General features: G+C 42.4%; 1 protein-coding gene across 6 annotated transcripts in view; it reads left to right on the top strand.

Annotated features, from left to right (window-relative positions):
- The window catches only part of stau2 (staufen double-stranded RNA binding protein 2), a 258022-nt gene that overhangs the window by 76414 nt on the left and 154251 nt on the right, over positions 1-27357 (top strand). For all 6 annotated transcript variants that reach the window (XM_060899949.1, XM_060899948.1, XM_060899950.1 and 3 more), the window contains exons 6-7: positions 2961-3120; positions 25635-25742. In XM_060899949.1, coding sequence (XP_060755932.1) covers positions 2961-3120; positions 25635-25742 — 268 coding nt within the window. The remainder of the gene's footprint in view (positions 1-2960; positions 3121-25634; positions 25743-27357) is intronic.

Raw genomic sequence — 27357 nt, 5'->3', positions numbered from 1 at the left:
CTGCTTGTTTTCATCCTGAACGTTTCCTTTTGAATATTTTAATCTGTGTTTTCAGGGAAGTTTTAATGTTGGAATAGTGAAAGTAAAATAAAGCAAAACTTTACAAGAGTGAGATCCGCAAAAATGTGGATTTGGATTCCCTGACTAGTGCTAGAGTGCTAAGCGTGTGATTTTGGAGAGTGAATGGGTTGCAGTGGGGGTGTTTGGGATCAGGGCGCTGACCCCGGATCAGTCTGTGTCACTCTTCATAAAGGCCGAACACACAACTAAATCTGGGCTCTGAAGAGCCGTCTGACAGGCTGCGTGGGCGAGCCAGAGTTACGCAGGAGAAAGTGCAGAAATGTGACGGGGCTTTTGTTTTGCCTTCCTGAGGCGCGGTCCACCGGGGGCCATTGCCTCGCTTGCCCTACGGCGTTAATTTCACCATTTATAACTAGGATAATATCGTTCGGGTTCGGCCACGGATATAAATCTGTCCTCTTTTCTTGAGTTGTTCTAAGCTTTTGTGCGTTGCTCCTTACTTCAGCCTTTTCTCCACAGGAGCTCTGTGTGTGCTGTGAGAAAGTTTGTGTCACTTTTGATAATGTGGAGCCTCATTTCTGGGTGAACGTCAACAACCCATGGAACCTGCCAGCTGAACAGTGATGACAAAACCTAATAGTAGTAGTAATAATAATAATAATACAGCTACAATTTTCTTCTCTGTGAAACATCATAGGCTGGAGAAGTAGTAAAGATTAAGGCCACATCATCATCTTCTTTTGGCTGCTCCCGATTAGGGGTCACCACAGCGGATCTTTCGTCTCCATTGCTCCCTGTCTTCCGCATCCTTCTCTACCACACCTGCCACTTTCATGTCCTCTCTCACCACATCCATGTATCTCCTCTTTGGCCTTCCTCGTTTTCGTTTGCCTGGCAGCTCCATCCTCAACATGCTCTACAGCTCTTCTCAGGATGTGCCCATACCAGCTTAATTCCCAAGCTCTCCACATGTGCTGTCCCTCTGATGTGCTGCATAAAATCCGAATGTCTTGACTTTCTTCTTTAAAAACACCGAAATTAGCGAGAATTAGCATGCATTTCTTGTAATTGATGCGAAATCCGCACCGTTCCCATGTTGTTCCGGGTTCATTGAAGTCGCCGTAAGCCTCGCGCAGAACACGAATTCTCCGTCAACGGCGATCAGCACGCCATGATTTCGTGGAGGAGCGAGACTCGTGTACCAATGACCAGAGCGGGATTTCCACATTAAGTAAATCTTCTTTCGTCTTCTTTCATATTGTTTTATGGCGGCTGGCAAACAGCTTTTTGGTGCATTACCGCCACCTTCTGGACTGGAGTGTGAACCAGAATGTTTACTACACTTCTTGTTCTTTTGGCTGCTCCCGATTAGGGGTCGCCACAGCAGATCTTTAGTCTCCATTGCTCCCTGTCTTCCGCATCCTTCTCTACCTCTACCACACCTGCCACTTTCATGTCCTCTCTCACCACATCCATGTATCTCCTCTTTGGCCTTCCTCGTTTTCGTGTGCCTGGCAGCTCCATCCTCAACATTCTCCTTCCAACATGCTCTGCATCTCTTCTCAGGATGTGCCCGTACCATCTCAGTCTCATCTCTCTTAGCTTCATTCCCAAGCTCTCCACATGTGCTGTCCCTCTGATGTGCTCGTTCCTTATCCTGTCCAACCTCCCATCGCAAACCTTAACATCCTCAACTCCACCACCTCCGACTCTGCCTCCTGTCTCTTCGTTAAGGGTACGGTCTCCAATCCAGACATCACAGCTGCTCTCACTACTGTTTTATACATCTTACCTTTCACTTTTGCTGGGACTTTCCGACTCCCGAAATCCTTCTCCAACTGCTCCACCCTGCCTGCACTCTCTCTCTCACCTCACTATCGCAGCCCCCATTTTCCTGCACAGTTGACCCCAGGTACTTGAATTCACCAACTTTCTTAACGTCTACTCCTAAAGCCACATATACTGGCCAAAATATCCTGGCACGAATTTCTCCGCTCATTTCTCCTAATTACCGTCATGGAGGATTAGCGTCATTCTTGCCACACTTACTGTATAAATATGAGTACATTCTCAAGTACTGTTAGGAAGTCGTCAGCTGTAAGCTTTCGTTCCTCTCAGAGCTGCTCCGGTTCGCAGCAGGCCAGCTTGATGCAGGAAGATTCGAGAAAGACCTACAGAGTGGAATTCTAGAACGTTCCAAATGAAGAGTCTGAATCTGCACTTATCTAAAAAAGATTTCATGTTTTGATTTGTAATACGTTTGCAAGCATTTCTAAAACCATGTTTCCACTTCGTCGGTACCGGCTATTGTGTGTCGATTAATAGGAAACGATGATCAGTCTTAAATTAAATCTATAATATAATAAAATGTGCAAAAACCAAAGTGGGCTGAACCATTTCCAAACCCATTAACACTAAATCGTTAACAGTATGATGTGTTGTCTTTTAATAAATTAAAAAAAAATGTAACTGAGGGCAAATTATCAGCTTCAGGGTGGTAACAGTAACAAAGTTTCTTGTTACTCCGTCACACCACACCATCGTATATTATTTTCATATAACAGCACTCCCTGTCATGTTTTACTTCTCATCTATCATGATCTAATAACAAACAGTACAGTAAGGCTGAGCTTTTAGTGTGGAGGTTTTAGCTGGCAAAGGTCACGAATGTAAGCTGCTACAGTATATGTTAGTGATCTGGGTGTCCGTGATGGTGTTGCGCACGTGTGTGTGTGTGTGTGTGTTGCCATGGGAACGAGTGATGTCTGAGTTTAAGGAGATATAACAGTGGAATCTTTGAGTCATTATTTTGTGTCCGCCAGTTCACCAGGCCTGATTTACACCGTGATAAAACTGTCATGTTTCAATAAGCTAATCCTGTTTTGACTCAAACGTCTTTTTCTCTTACCTCCCCCCCCCCCACTTTTTCTTGGCTTGAGGTATCACTATCCAGTCCCCAAGGTGTTCTACGTGCAGCTGACAGTAGGCAGTAACGAGTTTATTGGAGAAGGTCGAACTCGCCAAGCGGCTCGGCACAACGCAGCCATGAAAGCTTTGCAGGCGCTGAGAAATGAACCCATTCCAGAAAAGCAACCTCAGGTACACACATACATACATAAACACACACATACACATATATATATATATATATATATATATATATATATATATATATATATATATATATATATAAAAATAAATAAAATTAGGGATGTTAACCTTTGACCGATGGTTGACCAAATCAACGTCAACCGGTTAATTTTTTTTTTTGGTTGTCGGTTAAAAAAAAAAAATCAATCGTTTTGGAGCGGAGAACCTGGAATTCTGTGTTGTAAACGCTTGGGGCATGCCATGCGGTGTAAGGACGACAGCTGACAAATCAGAAACACCCATTCAGTCATGTCCCGCCCTCCTACCCCAGTTAAAGACAGCTGACACTCGGCGAGAGAAAAGTGTAGACACAGGCTTTTTAGCTTACAAATTACTATTCTGTTTTTTTTAATTATTATTAGAAGACACATCGAGTTTAGTCCTGCCTTGGCCAGTGCATTCTGAAAGTATGTTTCGGTCTGTAGCCAACAATGCATGTTACTGCAGATCATATCTCTCCACACAAACTAAAGGCGCAGATGCCGACTTCTTCACGGCTGAATCATGCAGATCCGTTTTTTTTTTTTTTTTTAGGGGGGGCGTTGGAGTGTCTGAATAATTTCATCAGAGTAAATTCTGTATTAAAATTACTAAATAAGCAAATGCCGTTGAAATTATTCAGACACTCCAATGCCCCCCCTAAAAAAAAAAAAATCGGATCTGCACGATTCAGCCGTGAAAAAGGCGGCATCCGCCAAAAGGCGCGTCATTTGCATCCCTGTTTAAACTCATAGGTTAACCGACTTTAACCGGCTAATGAGGCTCGGTGGTCGGTCAAGATTTTAGTTTTCGCCATCCCTAATATATATAAAAAGACATGGTCACATTAACAAGCGACAAAGACTCAAAGTGAAGAGACTCAATACCCATAATGCATTGCAGCATTTGAAAACTGTGTAGGATGGATGGTGAGTACACTGTGGTTTGGGATGCGTGCGGTGTAGTTTGGTGTTTATTTGGCCTGTACACTGAATAGGTTAGTGTTCACTTTTTATGGTGTTTATGTGGCATCTGCAATGAATACGGTTAGAGATTGATCCTTAGTTTATGGTGGTTTGGGACACGTCCTCACTGGACTGATAAACCAAATCCATGACCAGCAATCGTTTACGCTGTTCCCTATATAAGTGCGCTACGTAGTCCTCATGATCCTTGACAGTAGGGATTAGGGAATAGGTGCGACATACGACACTCGACTCACCTTTAACCTTCTTGTCTTTGTTACCTCTTTACTTCTCTGATGACGCCCATCACTCTGACTCATCACGTTCTTATTTATCGAACTGTAGGCATGTTACCCACAATCCCTCAGGGCTAAAAATGAACTGCAGGTGCTTGGTCGTCACTCGGGCCAGTATCCCTGAATTCTTAGTAGCCCAGGCCAAAATAAAGTGGCCTTTAAATTTCCTCTAGTCGAACACGCAAAAATTTAAAACCATTTTTACTTGAATAGCACCCCACGGTTTTTAACGTATGCCCCCAGAAACGGATCCATCCATCTACCTCTTATCCGGATCCGGGTTGCGAGGGTAGCAGCCTAAGCAGAGCAGCCCAGGCGTCCCTCTCCCTGGCCACCTCCACCAGCTCTTCCAGTGGAATACTAAGGTGTTCCCAGGCCAGCCGAGAGACGTAATCTCTCCAGCGTGTCCTGGGTCTGCCCCGGGGTCTCCTCCTGGTGAGGCATGCCCAGAAAACCTCCCTTGGGAGGCGTCCAGGGGGCATCCTAACAAGGTGCCCGAACCACCTCAACTGACTCCTTTCGATGTGGAGGAGCAGCAGGTCTACTCCGAGTCTCTCCCGAATGACCGCGCTTCTCACCCTGTCTCTAAAGGAGAGCCCAGCCACCCTGCGGAGGAAACTCATTTCGACCGCTTGTATCCGCGATCTCATTCTTTCGGTCACTACACATAGCTCATGACCATCAGCGAGAGTGGGACCGTAGATGGACCAGGAAATTGAGAGCTTTTCCTTTTGGCTCGGCTTTCTCTTTACCACAACAGACCAGTTTAGCGTCCACATCACTGCTGACGCTGCCCCGATCCATCGGGGGGAGTTGCTACCTAAAGTGGAGGAGTTTAAGTATCTCGGGGATTAATCGGCAGTATTAATTCTGATATTGTACATTAAGCCCTGTGATGACCTGGCGACTTGTCCAGGGTGTACCCCGCCTTTCGCCCGTAGTCAGCTGGGATGGGCTCCAGCTTGCCTGCGACCCTGTAGAACAGGATAAAGCGGCTAGAGATAATGAGATGAGATGAGATATTGTACATTATTCAAACATCAGTCATTTAGCTGATGTTTTTATTCAAAGTGACAAAGTGCTTGTAGCCAAGAGAATCCAAGAGCGACCAGAGCTGAAGTACCAGTGTAAACAAATAGCCTACAAATACCATGTGGAATGATCGGGGAGTTAACAAGTTGACGTTTGGACAAATGCACAGACAAGGAATTATTTAAGTATGGTATGTTTATTGTTTCCAAAGTTTGACAGCATTTGCATCTGCATTAAAATGGTGAGCCTGTGCTTCTCTCTCAGCTTTTGCTTCTTGAGCCGACACGAGAGACATTACGGTACAGTCGGCTGCTAGAGTTCTGTTAGACTAGAGCTTGGGGCTGATGGTTAATATGGTTCTGGTATTTGGCAGACACTTTTGTCCAAAGCGACTTACAATATATAAACACTACATTATTAGTAAACCAATACAATAATCCAGTCACTCCACTCTGACATCGCCTACCTTAAAGATATCGCATACCTTTTTTTTTGTTCTGGCTAGGCTCAACCTTTTAAGCAAACAAACTCGTCCTCTCTTTTACACATAATTTTGCCAGTTTTATTACTGGGTGGATAATTGTACGCCTTCGTGTTTTGGTAGTTCCTTAGCTCCTCGCCATCAACGCCTTCGCTAAGAATAAAATACTTGACGATGTCAACGTCGCTGACGTCGGGCCACAACTTCATGTCGTCTATCCATTCCGCGAGGGTGGACGGATGGGGCACTTTGATCGTACTATCCCCAGAACACGTCAGAAAATCGGACCCGTGTAACCATCTTTGAGCTTAACTACCTAGCAGTTAGCGTTAGCTACAAACTTCAACACAGTGGAGCGGAAGAAAGATCCCGGCTTCCGCCACGACGCAGCAATGAATTACGGGAAAGGTCAGAGTTCGGGAACGTTGTGTGCTGTGCACAAAATCACTCACTCATTCACTACTCACTATCTAGGGAATTACTATATAGAGGACTATATAGTGAGCTCATTGGTAAAATGACGCAACGTTTTCGGACACTACTCCGCCGCACTGTTATTTACATCCTTACTTCGTACAATTAAAACGTGCCAGATCAGTCGGCTGGTGGGTTTTCAAAATAATAAATACATTTGTGATGAATCCATATTATACTGAGCGTATAATTTCCCACATTAATAAATACAAAGTGCTTTGTGTCGGCTGCATCTTTCAGTTCTTTGAAATCAAGGCTGAATGCTTTCTTCTTTCCCGCTGCCTTTTATTCAATCAAATTTGAGGCTTTTGATTAATTCCTCACTCTGCACTGTAACTTTTATTCTTGTATTTTATGTCTTATTCTATTTTAGTTTTTCTGTTCTCTGACTATTTTTAATTGTACTTGAATGTCTGTTTATAAAGTGTTTCTTCCTCCGTCCATTCACCCCAACACACTACAATATTATTGCCATTTTCACACCACAGCTTATAAACTTGTCTCGTGTCCGTTGTCATAAGGAAAAACAAACTACTGCGATACTCAGTCTAAAATACTTAACAGTCCTAATGAAGCAGCTTTTACAGCTTTTCTTTCAGCACGACTGCAATGCATGATGGGATATGGGTCTGTCTAAGAAACTGGGTGCTGTGGGGGTCCCCCACTAAATATACTCTCAGTCAATAAACTATACGGTTTTGAATGGTGATGTTGGTTTTAATTTGAAATAAAATGATGAAAGAAATAATACAGATAAAACTAAATCTTTGATGTGAATACTCTATTCAGAATTTGGCAAAAATTCTGCAAATTTGTGGAAAAATGGCGGCTTGATCTGGGACATGATAAACGGTTGACTCCATCGCATTCCCTTAAAAAGGTTGTAGTCCACTGAAAAGTCTACAGTTATCACTAATTGTATTTTAAGTTGTAACTTTATACACCTAAGGATTGGTGCGCTCACAGAATAATCATAACCGTAATAAAACATCATGCAAAATATTTTATCACCGTTGTAACTCCATTTTCCGCAAAACCAATACGATCATGTGTTTTGATCTAAACGGAAAGCCTCGGGGTCAAGGTCACGACCTCACCAAAAGTAGGAACTTAAAATCACTACGCCGTATAAAAATTTAGTTATAAATCTGCGATTTTGTTTTGTAAAACGAAAGCTGAAAGTGAGGTATAGAATATGTTTCTTACAGAATATGTTATGATGGTAGCTGGTCTTGTATGAATTTCTGAGCTATAAAATGAGTTGTGGTCTATTTTTTACCGTAGCGTGTTATTTGTGTGTGGGGAAGGACACACATTAACAATTTGCATGTGTAGAATGGAATTTTCCACTCCGACAGTTAGAAGTTGATCGTGCTTCCATTTGCGGTCTTTCTGTTACGCGGGTGATCTGTTCGGGCGTTATCACTGAAAAGGGGAGTTTTGACAGTTTTATTCTGTTTTAGTCTTGCAGTATAAGGCAATAGAATGTTTATTTTTCATCTTACTTTCATATTTCGTAGCGTTTGTGTATTTTTGGCCAATATTTTGCAACCATGGTCAATTTAGATCGAACTTTTGATAGAATCTACGGCCAGTCATTTTGCCCCGCCCCCGCCTCGCGTTCCGTCCGGTGCGGTAGTGATGTCCCGTTGCTCGCGCGCCGCAGCAGAGACCCGCGCGACCTTCAGCCGGTACAGTCGCTGTTCTTTTACCACCGCCGTTATTCTCATCTTTCCGGTGTGTTCTTGATTTTTCCATTGTGTCCTATTTCGCCATATCAAATACCCAAACTGTATCATATTATTCATATTTAAGTGAATAATCAATTCAGTCATCATAACTTGGCATTTTTAACCCAAGCAATCAAAAAGAGGAAATTTATTCAATATTTTCACTCCTCTGTGAAGGAGGGGCTTTAATTCTTCATGATGGAGTTATTTTATATGGAAATCAATTTTACAAAAGCATTTGAATTGTAGTCAAAAAAATGTTCCACAGTGGAGGCCAGATAAAGCAAGATACTATCTTTATTCTTATTCTACATGACAAAAGAAACATTGAGTGTTGGGTAAATGCAAAAAAAAAAAAGTAAAATTAGAAAATTTATTTTTTGACCATAATGTCCCAAACGAGAGAGCAGTTTCTGAGACGGACCCAAATACGAGGGTAAGTCAAAAAAGACAAATTGAAAAAAATCTTTATTTCTGAAAATAACAAAGCTATTTCTCTACATATCTTCTATTTAAGTCTAAACACTTCTGCAAGCCATGTTTCCATCGGAGAATTCCTTCTTTGTATTCCTTTTTTGTTTGAATTCCTTTTGAAATAACATCTGTCTTGGCGGCACGGTGGTGTAGTGGTTAGCGCTGTCGCCTCACAGCAAGAAGGTCCGGGTTTGAGCCCCGTGGCCAGCGAGGGCCTTTCTGTGTGGAGTTTGCATGTTCTCCCCGTGTCCGCGTGGGTTTCCTCCGGGTGCTCCGGTTTCCCCCACAGTCCAAAGACATGCAGGTTAGGTTAACTGGTGACTCTAAATTGAGCGTAGGTGTGAATGTGAGTGTGAATGGTTGTCTGTGTCTATGTGTCAGCCCTGTGATGACCTGGCGACTTGTCCAGGGTGTACCCCGCCTTTCGCCCGTAGTCAGCTGGGATAGGCTCCAGCTTGCCTGCGACCCTGTAGAACAGGATAAAGCGGCTAGAGATAATGAGATGAGATGAGATAACATCTGTCTTAGAACTTTTTGACTTTCCCTCATGTTGCTTGGTTAGTGACCATCGGTTGTACGCTCCTTTTCACGGTGCATTGTGGGATACTATGAGTGCACTATATAGGGTGTAATAATTCTCACGCTACATTTGGACAGCACAACAAAATGGCGAACTCACTATATAGTGAGTAGTGAATGATTTTGGACACAGCAGTGGATATCGTGGCGCGATCTGAAAACTCTCAAACAGCTTTGAATTTTGCACTTTAGAACTAAAATTTTACTAAAATTCATGAACTTAGAGTTAAGGAAAGCAAAGTACTCCAAGGAAGGAACATTTTATTTCATTTTTATTGTAATTTTTTCCGTACTTCTCAAATCATATAGTCGGGCGACCAAACCTCAACTTTTTGTGTCCCTGATCAGTTTTTTAGTTGCCACTGGCAACCGTGCGACCGCCAAGTTTCAACCCTGATCCCCTTGTACTGATCTCATATTCCCTTGCTGTTGTTCCCCTTACTGTCACATTGGGGTGTAAAGACGACCTCACACACTCTTAAAGGGCTTTTATGTGTGCCCAGTTGTCAGCTTAACACCATGTCACTGTATATAAATCACTTAACACACCGACGCTCTGTTCAGTGCCAGCGCTGATGTCACCGCTCGCTGTCTGCCGCCTTCTGATTTTACACAAGCCGTGGAACACGTAGTAGAGCGTGCCATATTGATGTACATGTTTAAAAAAAAAAAAAGCATGAGATGGGTGGGTATACATACAGTATATGCCATCTTCTCTGCCACACCCTTGATCTCCTCGGTGACTCCGATTCCAGTGTCCTTTTCCTTAGTTACACAGACACACCTTACCACATACACTAAATCCCTCAGCATGGTCAGTCCTCTGTAGACATGTCCCAAATTACATGACGACAAGATAATAATTAGAATAAAATGGCTTTCGGAGCGCCACACTGAGTCTCGGCACTCTTACAAACTTAGAAAATAAAAGAAACTCAAATCAGCAGTGTTTTACAATCAGAAACAGGCCTTTCAATTACATAATTTGGGCTACACCCTGTATATCTGTGAAGATACTCAGTCATCCAGGTACATAGTAATCTGTGGTTGGTAGAAGTCGTCCAGTTGCTCTCTTCTACCAACCACAGATTACTATGTACCTGGATGACTGAGTATCTTCACAGATATGTTTCTACGCACTTTGGGATGAGATCCCTTCGACTGGTGCGGGAGTATGAGAGGACTTCCAGAAAACTGGCAGACATCTTAGCCAGAGAGGATCGTTCATTTTTGTCAACCTGGAACGACCATCACTGAACAGAGGTGGGTGTCTATGACATCTATCAGCCACCTACAATGCAGCCATCAGCATTCTGATTCGGATTCTATGATGATCCATGAGAGGATAAATACTTGATACTCCCTATTAGACAGACAGAACTGAGGAAGCCTTTCGGACGAGAGACGAAACGTCTTCAAGACTTTTCAAGCAAGTCCAGTTGCTCTCTTCTACCAACCACAGGTTGCTACACCCTGTATTTCTGAATTTGGGCTTTTTCCGTCGTGATCCAGGGTAATTTGGGCTTTTCTGCACGCGCAAAGTGCTGTTTTTTTTTGTTTGTTTGGTTTTTTTTTTTTTTTTTTCCCTCAGCGCTCTGTGTTTAACCCTTTGGTGACTGACCCCTTGAAAATGGTTCCTCCAGGAACCATGACGTTTCAGTTGTCAAGACAACGGAAAAACTAAAATACAAATACAAGAGCATTTTGTTTTGTGCACAAGAGCATTGTGACGTATCTTTCTGTTTTTGTATTTTAGTTTTTCCGTTGTCTTGACAACTGAAACGTCATCGTTCCTGGAGGAACCATTTTCAAGGGGTCAGTCACCAAAGGGTTAACCCATTGACGCCGGATGCTGCGTCGCGCAACATTGCCCCTAGTGCCGGTTGTTGCATAACGCAACATTGCCCCAAATGCTGGTTGCTGCATTGCTGATTTGTCATTATTTTCAAGACGCATGCCAGATTTGTTTTTTTTTTAATAAAAATGTGTTGGTGTTAATGCTGAATGAGCATGATCCAATAAAAGCAGAGAATTTTATCTTTTAAATGCAACTTATTTCATGTCTTTATGTGCTTCAGAGGCTGAGATATTGAATTTTTCATAGGCGTTTTCAATTAATTATTTTTATTTCAGAAAACCCTCAGGCAGATGGGGACCTTTTCTAAAAACTGGCTTAGGCATTTACAGACGTTTTATTGCAGGCGTTTCAGGCGTCAATGGGTTAAACTTGCTGCTGCTTTTTTTTTTTTTTTTTTTTAGTTACAAAGTTATGAATAGCCTAAATAAAGAAATCTATGAATGTTATTTTTACCTTTATTGCAGAGTGTCTACAGCAGGGCTTTTCAAAGTGTGGGGCGCGCCTCCCCTAGGGGGCGCCAGAGTTCTTCGGGGGGGCGCAACGTGAGGAAAAATAAACCAGAATAAGTTACTATTGCGGACATTTAGCGAACTTCAGCTAGCCTTTGCCAGAGACAAAATGGATCGATTTTTAGTACCTAAAGCTCCAGTGAGTGAGGAGACAGAGTCTGGGCCAAGCAAAAAAAAAGAAGGAAGTATGACCACGATTATTAAAGTTTGGATTTTCATGGACTGGATCTGAAGATGCTCCGCTGCCACAGTGTGTTGTCTGCCAAGAGGTGCTAGCTAACGATGCTATGAGATGTTTAAAATGTGTAAAACAAGATGTTTAAAAAAAAAAAGCACAGATGTTTAAAATGTGTAAAAAAAAAAAAATTTTTTTTAAAAGCTCATATGTTTTAAACGTGTAAAAAAATGTTTTAAAAAAGTACAGATGTTTAAAATGTGTAAAAGAAAAAAATGTGTACAACAACCATTTTTTTAAAATACGAATGGAACATTAAGTATAGCAACAACAAAAATTGTAAGGGGGGCGCTGTTGTTTATTTGCTCTCTGAGGGGGGCTGACTCTCCCACACTTTGAAAACCCCTGGTCTACAGCATTTAATGTACATGATGTACATTTTGATGTACATGTCAAAAATAATTAGGATAGTTAGTATTTAAAAGATGCGTTAGGGCCTGAGGAGAGCCTGGAGGAAAGGAGCCCGTGAATGAAAAAGCAAGTTCTGCACTGTTGCCGTCAAAGAGGCGAACCTGTCGCAGACCTGCGACGCCGCAAAAGGGTTTTCGGTCACGTCACAAGAATTGTGATGTAGTCCGGTAAAAGATCTTAGTTTAAATGAAAGGCCAGTGTCTAAGGCCATGTACACACGTAGCCGGGCATTTTTAAAACCGAACATTTTCCCCCCCTCCGTTTATAAAAATGTTTTATCCCTTCCACACATAACCGAACATCTGCGTTTTCAATCACATTCATAAGCATTCCAAACCTGTAGATGGCATTATTTCCCCAAATCCTACCCCCTAATCACATCAGAATAGCCCTCTGTTGGCGTCACTTCCGCCTAAACATAAAACATGGCGCCAAGCTCGTTCGTCTGGACAGACTCGGACACAGAATTGCTTCTAAACACAATTTTGGAGTATAAACTTCAAAAGACGCAAGAAAACGTTGATTGGGAATCTTGTCAGTAGTTGGGCTTCTAAAATTAAACATGTAAATAGCACCTGCACAATAATTAACGCTTTCAAGGCACTACTCCGATCCATTACTCTTTGTCCATGCTTAATCTGGCTTCTGCAGTAAACAAAGGTCGCACGTTTGACGTCAGGGCAGATTTGTTGTCATTTTTTTGGCGCAGATTGTGACGTTCTAAAACGCAAAGCTCCGGTTATCTCTGTCTACACGAAAAGGCATACACGGAGTTTTCAAAAATCTTCACTTTGCCCGGAGTTTTTTTAAATATTCGTTTTTGATGTGTTTTCATGTGGATGACAGGCCAAAACGTAGAAAAATATCTTCGATTTAGCAGATACCCGGCGACGTGTGGACGGGGTCTAAGACTGTCCTGAGCAAGAGGACCAAGCTCCAAGTCACCGATTCCACCCACACTTACCGTACACAACTGTGCAGATTTAAGATGCAAGCTGCATAGCTCATTCAGTCTTTGACCTGATTTAAATTAGATGACACGAGGCATCAGAGAGATATTGCAGTTGGGGTCAGATAATGTAGGATATCAGGCTATTTTTAGGTTTTTAAATGAGACCGGAATTATTCGGAGAATTTAGCACAATAGTGAGTAAACATTCTGGACTACCATCGTCTGAAATCGACAAACTCCAGCGCGTACCTGGGGTCAACTGTGCAGGATAGTGAGGTGAGAAAGAGAGTGCAGGCAGGGTGGAGCAGTTGGAGAAGGATTTCGGGAGTCGGAAAGTCCCAGCAAAAGTGAAAGGTAAGATGTATAAGACAGTAGTGAGAGCAGCTGTGATGTATGGATTGGAGACCGTACCCTTAACAAAGAGGCAGGAGGCAAAGTTGGAGGTGGCGGAGTTGAGGATGTTAAGGTTTGCGATGGGAGGTTGGACAGGATAAGGAACGAGCACATCAGAGGGACAGCGCATGTGGAGAGCTTGGGAATGAAGCTAAGAGAGATGAGACTGAGATGGTACGGGCACATCCTGAGAAGAGATGCAGAGCATGTTGGAAGGAGAATGTTGAGGATGGAGCTGCCAGGCAAACGAAAACGAGGAAGGCCAAAGAGGAGATACATGGATGTGGTGAGAGAGGACATGAAAGTGGCAGGTGTGGTAGAGGTAGAGAAGGATGCGGAAGACAGGGAGCAATGGAGACTAAAGATCTGCTGTAGCGACCCCTAATCGGGAGCAGCCAAAAGAACAAGAAGTGTAGTAAACATTCTGGTTCACACTCCAGTCCAGAAGGTGGCGGTAATGCACCAAAAAGCTGTTTGCCAGCCGTCATAAAACAATATAAAAGAAGACGAAAGAAGATTTACTTAATGTAGAAATCCCGCTCTGGTCATTGGTACACGAGTCTCGCTCCTCCACGAAATCATGGCGTGCCGATCGCCGTTGATGGAGAATTCGTGTTCTGCGCGAGGCTTACGGCGACTTCGATGAACCCGGAACAACATGGGAACAGTGCGGATTTCGCATCAATTACAAGAATTGCATGCTAATTCTCGCTAATTTCGGTGTTTTTAAAGAAGAAAGTCAAGACATTCGGATTTTATGCAGCCAAGTTTATTTAATCAACATTTTTTTATACTTTTGGGAGCATATTTTGGGCGCTTGACCTTAATTTGGGTGCCTACAACGTTATTCGTCGCAGGTTTCATGTAATTGAAAGGCCTGAGAAATGATTTGAGCAGGGTTTAAAGTTATTTCAACTCTCCGCGGTGCGGCTGTTAATTGGAATTGAATTCCAAACTCTTTGGGCACAAACCATAAATGCTCCATCTCCATAGCGCTTTGAGTTTGATGACGGTTCTGTGCGCAGACTTGGGTTCGATGATCTTGGGTTATGTGAAGGCTTGTAACGAGGCAAGAGTTCTTTAATGTGTTCTGGTGCTTGATCGTTGAGACATTTGTATGTTCAGAGAAGGATCTTGAAATCAGTTCTTGCGCTGATGGGTAACCGGTGTGTACGTTTTAAGACGGGAGAAATGTGATCGTTCTTCTGAGCTGGAACCACCGTTCTTGCGGCAGAATTTTGCACGCGCTGGAGTTTGTCGATTTCAGACGATGGTAGACCAAATAGTAGGCTGTTGCAAGAATCGAGTTTTGACGTGATGAAAGCATGTACGAGCCTTTCACACTCCTCCTGATCAAGGTCCTTCCTAATCCTGCTGACATTTCTCAGTGCACAATAAGCCAATTTGTATGTGCCTCTTACACTAACCACACCTCCTCAATCTGACCCCACCCCTCATTCTACTTTGGCATCAGTCTAAACCCATCTCTCACTCTATCTCCACCCCTTACTCTGCTCTGCCTCTTACACTAACCACACCCCTTACTCTAACTCCACCCCTTACTCTACTCTGCCTCTTACACTAACCACACCTCCTCAATCTGACCCCACCCCTCATTCTATTTTGGCATCAGTCTAAACCCATCTCTCACTCTATCTCCACCCCTTACTCTGCTCTGCCTCTTAGACTAACCACACCCCTTACTCTAACTCCACCCCTTACTCTACTCTGCCTCTTACACTAACCACACCTCCTCAATCTGACCCCACCTCTCATTCTACTTTGGCATCAGTCTAAACCCATCTCTCACTCTATCTCCACCCCTTACTCTGCTCTGCCTCTTACACTAACCACACCCCTTACTTTAACTCCACCCCTTACTCTACTCTGCCTCTTACACTAACCACACCTCCTCAATCTGACCCCACCTCTCATTCTACTTTGGCATCAGTCTAAACCCATCCCTCACTCTATCTCCACCCCTTACTCTGCTCTGCCTCTTACACTAACCACACCCCTTACTCTAACTCCACCCCTTACTCTACTCTGCCTCTTACACTAACCACATCCCTTATTCTATCTCCACCCCTTACTCTACTCTGCCTCTTACACTAACCACATCCCTTATTCTATCTCCACCCCTTACTCTACTCTGACTCACTCTAACTCCACCCCTTATTCTAACTCCACCCCTTACTCTGGCTCTTACACTAACCCCACCCCTTACTCTACTTTGCCTCTTACACTAAGCACACCCCTTACTCTACTCTGACTTTTACACTAACCCCACCCCTCATTCTACACTGACACCAGTCTAACACCATCTCTTACTCTAACTCCACCCCTCACTTAACTCTGACTCTTACACTAACCACACCCCTTACTCTACTCTGACTCTTACTCTAACTCTACCCCTTACTCTAAATCCACCCCCATTCTTGACTGACACCAGTCTAACCCCATCTCTTACTCTAACTCCACCCCTCACTCTACTCTGACTCTTAGTCTAACTCCACCCCTCACTCTACTCTGACTCTTAGTCTAACTCCACCCCTCACTCTACCCTGACTCTTAGTCTAACTCCACCCCTCACTCTACTCTGACTCTTAGTCTAACTCCACCCCTCACTCTACTCTGACTCTTAGTCTAACTCCACCCCTCACTCTACTCTGACTCTTAGTCTAACTCCACCCCTCACTCTACTCTGACTCTTAGTCTAACTCCACCCCTCACTCTACCCTGACTCTTGTGTAAGATAGTGTTTGGTGATTTAGAGATGAGGCTCTACAGTGACTCCAAGATTACGAACAACCATTTTAGGGTCAATGGATATGCCGTCCATATTGAGACTGATCTTGTCATGTTGCTTGTAGCTGGACATAAGATAGAGAATCTCTGTTTTGTCAGGGTTTAAAGATGTACACTCATTCTGCCACAGAAAAAGAAGAGTTCACAGAAATGACTGAAAGCCCAAATATTGCCATGACATTGATATCCAAGACGACATTCATGTCACTGTATGTAAACTTCTGACCACAACTGTAGGAGTGCGATGGTTAAGGGTCCATAAACTTTTGGCTGTATAGTCTAGAGTGAACCAGATCAGCATGTTCCACGTTGATTCCACCTCGATTTTTTTTTTCCCAGTAAAATGAAAACATTTCTCAGTTCACTTTGAACCCGTGTAAGTAGGAAGGTTAATACAAAAACATGTGCTTGTGTATGTGTCAGAGAGAGAGAGAGAGAGAGAGAGAGAGCGAGCGAGCGTGCGTGCGTGCGTGCGTTTGGCATCGATTTAGTTATTCATGCTGTAATATTGTGTTTTTCTGTTCTGTACAGTCTTGCTGTGTTCATAATGAGCTCTTTATCAGCTGCTTCTCTTCCTGTATTATGTTACTGAGAGAAGAACACCATGGTCATGTACTGCCTCGGGCACACACATACACACGTGCATGTCGTGGATGCATTTCCACTGCAGGAATTTTTTCAGGAACCCATGTTGTGGTTCCAGGGGCCTTTTTTTTTTTAGTTCCTATTCCAGACTGAGTGCAGGCCAGGAACTCCCTGAGTGGAGCTTTCTGTAATGCTGCTGCTGATTTGGTTAAACAGCATGCTTAATGCTCTCTCTATGAACCTGCAGTTAGTGATCTAATAGATGGTTTTCACTGACGTCACGGCATTCCGGGGAACGCCCTCCAGCCGCCATATTGTGGGGCTAACAAAACGGACCATCGCTATTACCGGCTACGTTATCTCAGACGAATTTATAAAGTTATATAGTCAGTTTTCTAAAATAAAGAACAATGTCAGCAAAATCAAGCAAACAGAAGTATATGGATACATTGGACGACATCTCACGACAATGGTATGCAGCCAAACTGGCCTTGATTGGGGGAATTGACCCCTACGAAGTGGACAAAGATGCATTTTCAAGTGACTATGCAGGGCTGCCATCCATATTGTACCCTGATATTGTGAACTATTTCGTGAATAGTAAAAGCGCCTACACACTTGAGGACCTCAAAGCATACAAGTCGCTGGAGTCATACAATTATTTTGTCTGTGGCTGGGTCCGTGAAGTCCACCATATAAAAACAAGTGATAGTCGTGTCCTAATTACAGCCAAGGTATGTAAACATTGGAGTTTTAGAGCTCTCAACACTGCATATAAATGTGTGTGTGTGTATAATATCGAGTTGATTTAAGACAAATCTTACATCCATTAGTGGTATTACAGTACCATGTCAGTATAAACTTTGTACTATAATTAACTGGTATGTAGGCTTGTTACATTTTGTGTTTATGATAAATATGACAATTTATAGGCCAGTAATAATCATATATGTTTGCAGCCTTGTACCGAGCATTTTGTACCAATTGAAGTCTATTAATGTTGTATTGTGACATGCCTGTGTAAAGGGAATTACAGTAATCTAAGCGTGAGGAGATGAATGCGTGGATGACTATTTCCAGATCTTTAGGGGAAAGAACAGGTTTTAACTTTGCTGTGGTCCTCAGCTGATAGAAACTGCCTTTAACCACAGCATTAACCTGTTTATTAAAAGTTGGCGAACTGTCAAGCAGAATGCCCAGATTTCTGACTACATTCTGTGTGTCTGGTAGATGAGAAGGAAGAGCATTGCCAAGGCTGGTGACAGTGGGGGATGAACCAAATAATATTATTTCAGTTTTACTTTCATTTAGTTGTAGAAAGTTGTGTGCCATCCAGGATTTAACGTCCTCAAGACAGCTGAACAGATTGTTGATGGTGGAAGAGCAGTTTGGACCGAAGGGCAGGTAGAGCTGAGTATCATCAGCGTAACAGTGATATTGAATGTTGTGCTTCTTGAGAATAGAACCTAGGGGCAGCATGTAAAGAGAGAAGAGCAGGGGGCCTAGAATGGACCCTTGTGGGACACCATACTTATTTGGGGCTGAGGAGGAAGACTGGTTACCAATCTTGACACAGAAGGTCCTATCCTCCAAATAGGACCTAAACCAGTTTAAGACTGGGCCTTGCAATCCAACTTTATCATGTAGGCGCGCCAACAGGATGTTATGGTCTATAGTGTCAAATGCAGCGCTAAGATCTAGAAGGAGGAGAATGGCACATGTACCGGAATCAACTGCAAGCAAGAGGTCATTATGTACTTTGAGTAGTGCAGACTCTGTGCTATGAAGGGCTCTGAAACCAGATTGAAATTTGTCCAAAATATTAAAGTTGTTTAAGTGGGAGGAGAGCTGCTGAAAAACCACCTTTTCTAAGATTTTAGAGAGAAAGGGTAATTTAGAGATGGGCCTAAAGATTTTAGGGTCATTGGGGTCCAGACAGAGCTTTTTTAGTAGTGGCTGAACTACTGCGTGTTTAAGACTAGAGGGGAAGATACCGTTAGCTAGGGAGCAGTTTACTATAGCTAATACAATTGGGCAGAGTATACCAAAAACTTCCTTAAAGAGTCGGGAGGGCATGATGTCAGAGGGGCAAAAGGAAGGCTTCAGATGAGACACTATATCAGAGAGCTGAGAGGCGGATACCAGAGAGAAGAGCTGAAGAGGGCTGACTGGCTCATGGGTCTCTGGCGGAGGGGAGTTTACTGGTGAGATATTAAGTCTGATCTTGTCAATTTTTTCAATGAAGAATTCTAAGAATTCCTCACAGGTAATTGATGTATCAGCAGGGTTTACAGCAGGATTGAGGAATGAATTTATCGTTTTAAAAAGTACCCTGGGCCTGTGGGCCTGGGCATTTATCACCTGGGCAAAGTAATCAGCCTTTGCCTCCTTAACAGAGAGTTGATACATTTTTAAACGCTGTTGAAGAATTTCATAAGAGACATGTAGTTTATCTTGTTTCCACTTTCGCTCTGCCCTCCGACAGGTACGACGGAGGGCGCGTGTGGAGTCATTCAACCAGGGTGTGGTCATATTGGTCTTAGGGCGCTTTAATTTTAAAGGGGCTATCTGATCCAAGGTCAGGGAGCAGGATTGATTAAAAAGAGAGACCAGTTCTTCAGTGTCACAAGACAAAAGGTTCAGAGAGACAGGGAGAGTGAGTTCAAAGTGATCAGAGAAATGAGCAGCTGTGGCAGAGTTTATAGAGCGGGCATGGCGATGGGGTTGAAGAGGAAGGAGTGTGGGAGTAGGCCAAAAGGACTCAAATTCAATCAGGTAATGATCAGACACAGTAGTGTTAGTGATTTCAGCATTAGCAGTACAGAGACCCAGTGATAAAACCAGGTCCAGTGAGTGACCTCTCATATGTGTGGGGCCAGATACTAACTGAGTTAGATTGAAGGAATCAATCAGATTTAAAAAGTCATTGACCAGTGGTTTAGTGGGACAGCACACATGAATATTGAAATCTCCCAATATAAGTAGCTTCTCAGAACGAGAGGCCATAGAGGACAAAAGGTCAGAGAACTCTTCTAGGAAACCACTAGTGGCTTTAGGAGGTCTGTACACTAAAGCACAAAGAATTGGAGAGCATGCAGTAATCAACAATAACTGAACTTCAAAAGTAGAGTAAGTTTGATTAGGCAAAGACCTACACTTAAACAGCTTATTAAACACTGTTGCCAGACCACCACCACGGCCTGATACCCTAGGAGAGTTAAAAAAGCCATAGTGGGGAGGACATAGTTCAACAAAAGAGGACAAATCGCCAGCCCTAAGCCATGTTTCAGTAATAAAAAGAAAGTCCAGCTTTGAAGAGGTGATAAAATCATTGAGGATAAAAGTCTTATTTGCTACAGACCTAACATTTAACAAGGCAAATTTAACTGGTGGTAGTTGCAATGTTTGTTCAGACGAGATTGGCCCATAAAAGCCAATGTAAACGTACACTCAGCGGTTCCAGTTAGGCATTCTCCAGAGATTGTTTACACGATGTTTTGGTTTCCAAAAACAAACTTAAACATGATTGTTTATTTAAACAACTTACCACTTATAAAATGATCGGAGCAGACTTTGCTGTGTTTGGAAGGCTGATAATCCTTGCGGTTGATTCTCGCAAGCCATAGATTTCTCCTTTGTATGCTGAGTTTCTTTGTTTGCTCGCCTTCGTGCTCCCGTACAGTGGGAATTCCATAAAAGCTCCGCTTGACTTCATCATCTGACCTATTACGACAGCCGTGAATACAACAGGTGTGCACCACTGCTAGCTTTAAATAGCCTGCTTGGGTTCTTTTGAAGACTTTGTACTCGCGCGTTACAATGTGTGCTCGGTCACCCGTACGGTAAGCTTGACCCGCAAGATGGCCGCCACTAGAGAATCCCCGACTCTGTGACGTCATGTGAAAACTATCTATACACCATGCACTGAGAGGCTCCGGTTGAAATGAGGTGACTGGCATTGAAAACAGTACTATACCAGTCACCGAAGAGAATCCATAATTCCTGGAGCCTCTCAGTGCATGGTATATTAGATTTATATCACTCATCAAAAAATTCCAGACAAAGTGTCAAGATTGAATCTCGGCGTAAGCTCACTGGAGGCAGCCGTGTTTGTTGTTTACGTCAGAGCGATCTTAGACCTGTGCATGTGCAATGTACCATGCTGTCGCCTGCCTCGCTAGGAATGATCATGATACATAGATCTACACACGCAGAAATGCTCGCGGAGCCACAGCTCTGACTCGAGTCAGCCGTATCGCTTGAAATTGTGACATCAGTTCATGGAATGTCCAGGATATAACATGACTGACTCACACCATATCCCCTTTTTTTGTCTACCCGTAGACCTGAAGCATTGGCATATTTTTATTTGTAAAGCAGTTTCTTGGACTTTTTTCCTTATTATCTGCAAATGTACTTACAAAAAAAAAAAAAGTACGAGAAAATTCTTCTCTTCACTCCCAGGATTTATTCCTTCTTACAGTCCCCAAAGTCCGTACTGAACTGAGGGAAAGGACCTTTAAAATACACTGCTCCCTCTGCTCGGAACCAATCGCAGAATCACTTAAACCTTCAGGAGCTGGTTTCACTGAACACTTTTTTAAAGGGATTTAAAATGACTTGGATACAGCTGCAGTGGTGCTTGAAAGTTTGTGAACCCTTGAGAATTTTCTATTTCTGCATAAATATGACCTAAAACATCATCAGATTTTCACACAAGTCCTAAAAGTAGATAAAGAGAACCCAGTTAAACAAATGAGACAAAAATATTATACTTGGTCATTTATTTATTGAGGAAAATGATCCAATATTACATATCTGTGAGTGGCAAAAGTATGTGAACCTTTGCTTTCAGTATCTGGTGTGACCCCCTTGTGCAGCAATAACTGCAACTAGACGGTAACTGTTGATCAGTCCTGCACACCGGCTTGGAGGAATTTTAGCCCATTCCTCCATACAGAACAGCTTCAACTCTGGGATGTTGGTGGGTTTCCTCACATGAACTGCTCGCTTCAGGTCCTTCCACAACATTTCAATTGGATTAATGTCAGGACTTTGACTTGGCCATTCCAAAACATTAACTTTATTCTTCTTTAACCATTCTTTGGTAGAACGGCTTGTGTGCTTAGGGTCGTTGTGTTGCTGCATGACCCACCTTCTCTTGAGATTCAGTTCATGGACAGACGTCCTAACATTTTCCTTTAGAATTTGCTGGTATAATTCAGAATTCATTGTTCCATCAATGATGGCAAGCCGTCCTGGCCCAGATGCAGCAAAACAGGCCCAAACCATGATACTACCACCATCATATTTCACAGATAGGATAAGGTTCTTATGCTGGAATGCAGTGTTTTCCTTTTTACAAAAACATAATGCTTCTCATTTAAACCAAAAACTTCTATTTTGCTCTCATCTGTCCACAAAGCATTTTTCCTTCTGGCTTGTCCACGTGATCTTTAGCAAACTGCAGATGAGCAGCAATGTTCTTTTTGGAGAGCAGTGGCTTTCTCCTTGCAACCCTGCCATGCACACCATTGTTGTTCAGTGTTCTCCTGATGGTGGACTCATGAACATTAACATTAGCCAATGTGAGAGAGGCCTTCAGTTGCTTAGAAGTTACCCTGGGGTCCTTTGTGACCTCGCCGACTATTACATGCCTTGCTCTTGGAGTGATCTTTGTTGGTCGACCACTCCTGGGGAGGGTAACAATGGTCTTGAATTTCATCCATTTGTACACAATCTGTCTGACTGTGGGTTGGTGGAGTCCAAACTCTTTAGAGATGGTTTTGTAACCTTTTCCAGCCTGATGAGCATCAACAACGCTTTTTCTGAGGTCCTCAGAAATCTCCTTTGTTCGTGCCATGATATACTTCCACAAACATGTGTTGTGAAGATCAGACTTGGATCGATCTCTGTTCTTTAAATAAAACAGGGTGCCCACTCACACCTGATTGTCATCCCATTGATTGAAAACACCTGACTCTAATTTCACCTTCAAAATATAGCTGCAAGCAGCAATGTGGGGGCCAAGCAGCATATGAGCCTAGTCGTCAGGCCAGCAGATTGCACTTGGGCCAGGTAATGCCCTTGTGCAGCTTAGTCCAAAGTTGCTATCCACCAAGTTTGGGAGAAATTGGTCAAAAATTGAGGGAGGAGAAGCATTTTAATAGATTTTTACAAAATTCAAAACGGCGGAAAATCCTCAAGGCTGAATATGACTTCATAGGGTGCGATGGATTCGGCTTGAGCCAAGGATTCCAGAGATAGTGGAATTTTGTTTCTACCCCAAACGCATCATGAGATATGAGCCAAAAGTAATTTTTCCTAGTTATAGCGCCCCCTAGCGGCCAAGTTGTTCCAAATTTTTTTGTGGGCCTTTCTGGTGGGGTATGGCATAACAACACCAAGTTTCGTTAAGATCTGCCAAAGGGCGGCCGAGATATGAGCACACTTCCTCTTTCGCATCTGCGCAGCCAAATTTGATTGGCTGCCACGGCCAAACGCTTATGAAATTCGAAAATCCGTGTAAGTTTCTTGTGCAGGTTTGTCCACAGTTGCTATGTACCAAGGTTGGGAGAAATTGGTCAAAGATTGAGGGAGGAGAAGCATTTTAATTGATTTTCACATAATTCAAAATGGCGGAAAATCTACTGGGTGGAATATGACGAGACAGGGTGCATTGGATTCCGTTAGTCCCAAGCATTCCAGCGATACTAAGATTTTGACGATCAGACGTATGGTTCAAAAGTAACAAGCAGTAATGTACCTGCAACTTGGACCTGTTGGTGGCGCTAGAGAGTTTGAGGTGCTGAGTTGAAATTTGGTGACAAGAACCTTGAGGCAACCTAGAATCAGTGTGCCAAGTTTAAAAACCTCTCGTCAGACGGTTCTATGGGTTGCCATAGAATTTCATTGATTTTAACAAAATTCAAAATGGCGGAAAATCCTCAAGGCAGAATATGACGACATAGGGTCCGATGGATTCGTCTTGACCGAAGGATTCCAGAGATAGTGGAATATTGTTTCTAACCCAAACGCATCATGAGATATGAGCCAAAAGACATTTTTCCTAGTTATAGCGGCCAATTTGTTCCAAATTTTTTGTGGGCCTTTGTGAACGGGTGGGGCATAAGGCCACCAAGTTTCGTTAAGATCTGCCAAAGGGCGGCCGAGATATGAGCACACTTCCTGTTTCTCGTCTGCGCAGCCAATTTTGATTGGCTGCCATGGCCAAACGCTTATGAAATTCTAAAAACCGGGTAAGTTTCTTTTGCAGCTTAGTCCAAAGTTGCCATCTACCAAGTTTGGGAGAAATTGGTCCAAAATTGAGGGAGGAGAAGCATTTTAATTGATTTTCACAAAATTCAAAATGGCGGGAAAACTATCCGGGCGGAAAATGACGTCATAGGGTGCGTTGGATTCGTCTTGGCCCAAGGATTCCAGCGATACCAAGCTTTTGAAAATCGGACCAATGGTTCAAAAGTTACAAGCAGAAATGTACCTGCAACTTTGACCTGCTGGTGGCGCTAGAGGGTTGGGGGTGGGGACCTAGAATTTGTTGGGGAGAATCATGAGACTGTCCAGAATGTGTGAGCCAAATTTGAGCATTTTCCTATGTACGGTTCTATGGGCTGCCATAGACATCCCTAAGGAGAAAGTTGAATTGTCTATAATAAGAAAACCTACAAACACATTAGGGGCCTTCGCCAGCTTCGCTGCTTGGCCCCTAATTAACTGCTAATCCTAGAGGTTCACATACTTTTGCCACTCACAGATGTGTAATATTGGATCATTTTCCTCAATAAATAAATGACCGAGTATAATATTTTTGTCTCATTTGTTTAACTGGGTTCTCTTTATCTACTTTTAGGACTTGTGTGAAAATCTGATGATGTTTTAGGTCATATTTATGCAGAAATATAGAAAATTCTAAAGGGTTCACAAACTTTCAAGCCCCACTGTAAATCTGGTTGTAGATGTTTTTAAAAATTAATTTTAATTTTTTTTGTTCATGTTTTACGTTTGTGTCTGAAACTGTTGTGTGTGTGCTGCTGTCTTGGCCAGGACATGCTTGGAAAAGAGATTTTTAATCTTAATGAGTCTCTTACTCCTGGTTAAATAAAGTAGAGAAACAGGGGGCTGCAAAAGTAGGTATGCAGTACTGACAAACAAAACGTTCGCACAAAACGTTAGTATTAAATTAAACCTCGCACCACTATTATAATACTGGTAATACTGGAATAATCCTTCCTCTGTATACCTACTTTTGTTATTGCTTAATCAATAGTGGAACTATTTTCTGTTACGTGAGCCGTCCTTGGCCAATCCCTGCATGGGAATTTTTTGACAAGGGATATAATGTATTTTATTTCCAAGGAAGCACAGCATGAACATTTTTCATTGTGCCGCTTTTGAGGCACATTCTCTTGACAAAAATAACATCATGATTTTTTTTTTTTTTTAAATAACGATTCAGGATAGAGACATGAAGTTGTTTTGGGATGTATATCACTCAGAAAATCTGCACGTTATGAAATGAACACTCTACATATGTTCAGGTTAAAGATGTTAAGTACATTTTATTTTCCCAGCGTCATGTGGATATGTACATCAGATCGACTATAATAGAATTTATTTATTCATTCATTCATTCTGAAAGTCGTGACAGAAAAGTGATGAATTTTTGCTTTTCATGTTCTTAGAGTCTGGAGGAGAAAAAAGGTTCAGAGGAGGACAGCGACGTAAATAAATCTGAAATCAGCCTGGTGTACGAGATTGCACTGAAGAGGAACATGCCTGTGAATTTTGAGGTAAAACACACGCTATTGGCGTTATCTTAACCAGCTTCATGAGAGTCACCTGGAATGCTTTTCAATTAACAGGTGCCTCGTCAAAAGTTAATTAGTGCACGAGTTCCTTGTCTTCTTAATGTGTTTGAGATCAAGCAGTAGCGAATAATAAACATACAGTAAACAGCCCTATTCCACAACTGTAATGATCCATATTATGTCAAGAACCGCTCAGCTAAGTAAAGAGAAACGACATCCATCATCACTTTAAGACATGAAGTGACTTTTAATTAATAAAAATAAAAGAAAAAAACATTGAAATAGAAGGTGTGACTGGTACTGTGAGTAAAAACTGTAAAAGTGTACACATCTGTAATAGGCTAATCATTCGTTTTATTTTTCAAAAAAGGCTCAACATTTTTAAATAGATTAGAATTCATATATGTTATTTACCAGCTGGGAGGTCCGTATCGTGAAATACCGTGACCGAGGTCTTGAAAGTATTGACTGAGGTCATCGGATTTCACCATACGGACCGACCTTAAGCTGGTAAATAATATATTTATTTTTTTCTTTACCAAATTCTAACAGAAAACGAGAGCGCCCGAAAGGGAAACCCGAGCCGAGCCACCATTTTGAATCCTCATTCACGGCTGTAATGCAAATGGCTTCCTCCTCGGTATACAAGTGCACTTCCATGGCAGGAAAAAAAAAAACTACATTTTGCCGCCTATGTAGTCCCCTATTTATACAAATAGAAGTCATTCAGGATTCAGCCATGTTTTTGCTCGGCGTTAGCAACAGTTAGAGGTTTTTAGATTTCTCCTGAAATGTCTTCTTTTATTTCTTCTTCCTCAGGGGAGTAAAACTCACTTTCGCTGTGAACACTGTCGTTATCACTATCCATGCTGTAAAATTAATGCTATTCTCCTGAGAAATGCTGGCAAAAATTTATAAGATTTTTGATAAGCTTATAAATAAATCTTATAAAAAAGATAAATGCTGACAAAAATTGCTACTGTGTTTGTTGTTGTGAACAAGCGAGTCGCAAGAGGTCCGTAACCGGGGTCCGTATCATAGGATACATACCCGCTCGCCAGCCAATCAGAGCGCAGGATTTGATGGAAACCAGACCGCAAAAAAAAATAAATTATATTATCGTTCATATTGTTTCGGCACTTAGCCAACAAGTGAGTTCAAGTACTATTAAAGGGCAGACTTTTTTGATATTTATTTTGTTTATTAAACTGGTTTCTTGTATAACATGAACTCTGCAGACTGACAGCACCGAGGGAACCAAGCAAACGCCTCCTTTTTATGTCAAAACCCGATTATTTATTTATTTTATTTTGGGGGGGCTGTTCGATAAACTTCATCCGCGTTCACATCCGATAGGTTTTCCCAGACCTCAAGGCATGTATACAGTATTTACACAATGATGAAATCTCTCCGAAAGCACGAGAGGCGATACACAAGCACAAAGCTCATGGAAGCAGGCCAAGTACAGGAAAACCAATTCAATAGCAAAATTCATCCGCTTTCATGAGTTTATTTGTTCATAAAATACTTTGTGCGTTTTTAAAATATTTAGGGTCTTTATTTAATCATTTTCTGAATGTGTGTGTGTGTGTGTGTG

Source organism: Neoarius graeffei, chromosome 19 (genome assembly GCF_027579695.1).
Source record: "Neoarius graeffei isolate fNeoGra1 chromosome 19, fNeoGra1.pri, whole genome shotgun sequence".
NCBI lineage: Eukaryota > Metazoa > Chordata > Actinopteri > Siluriformes > Ariidae > Neoarius > Neoarius graeffei.
This window is presented reverse-complemented; position numbering and strand designations above follow the sequence as displayed.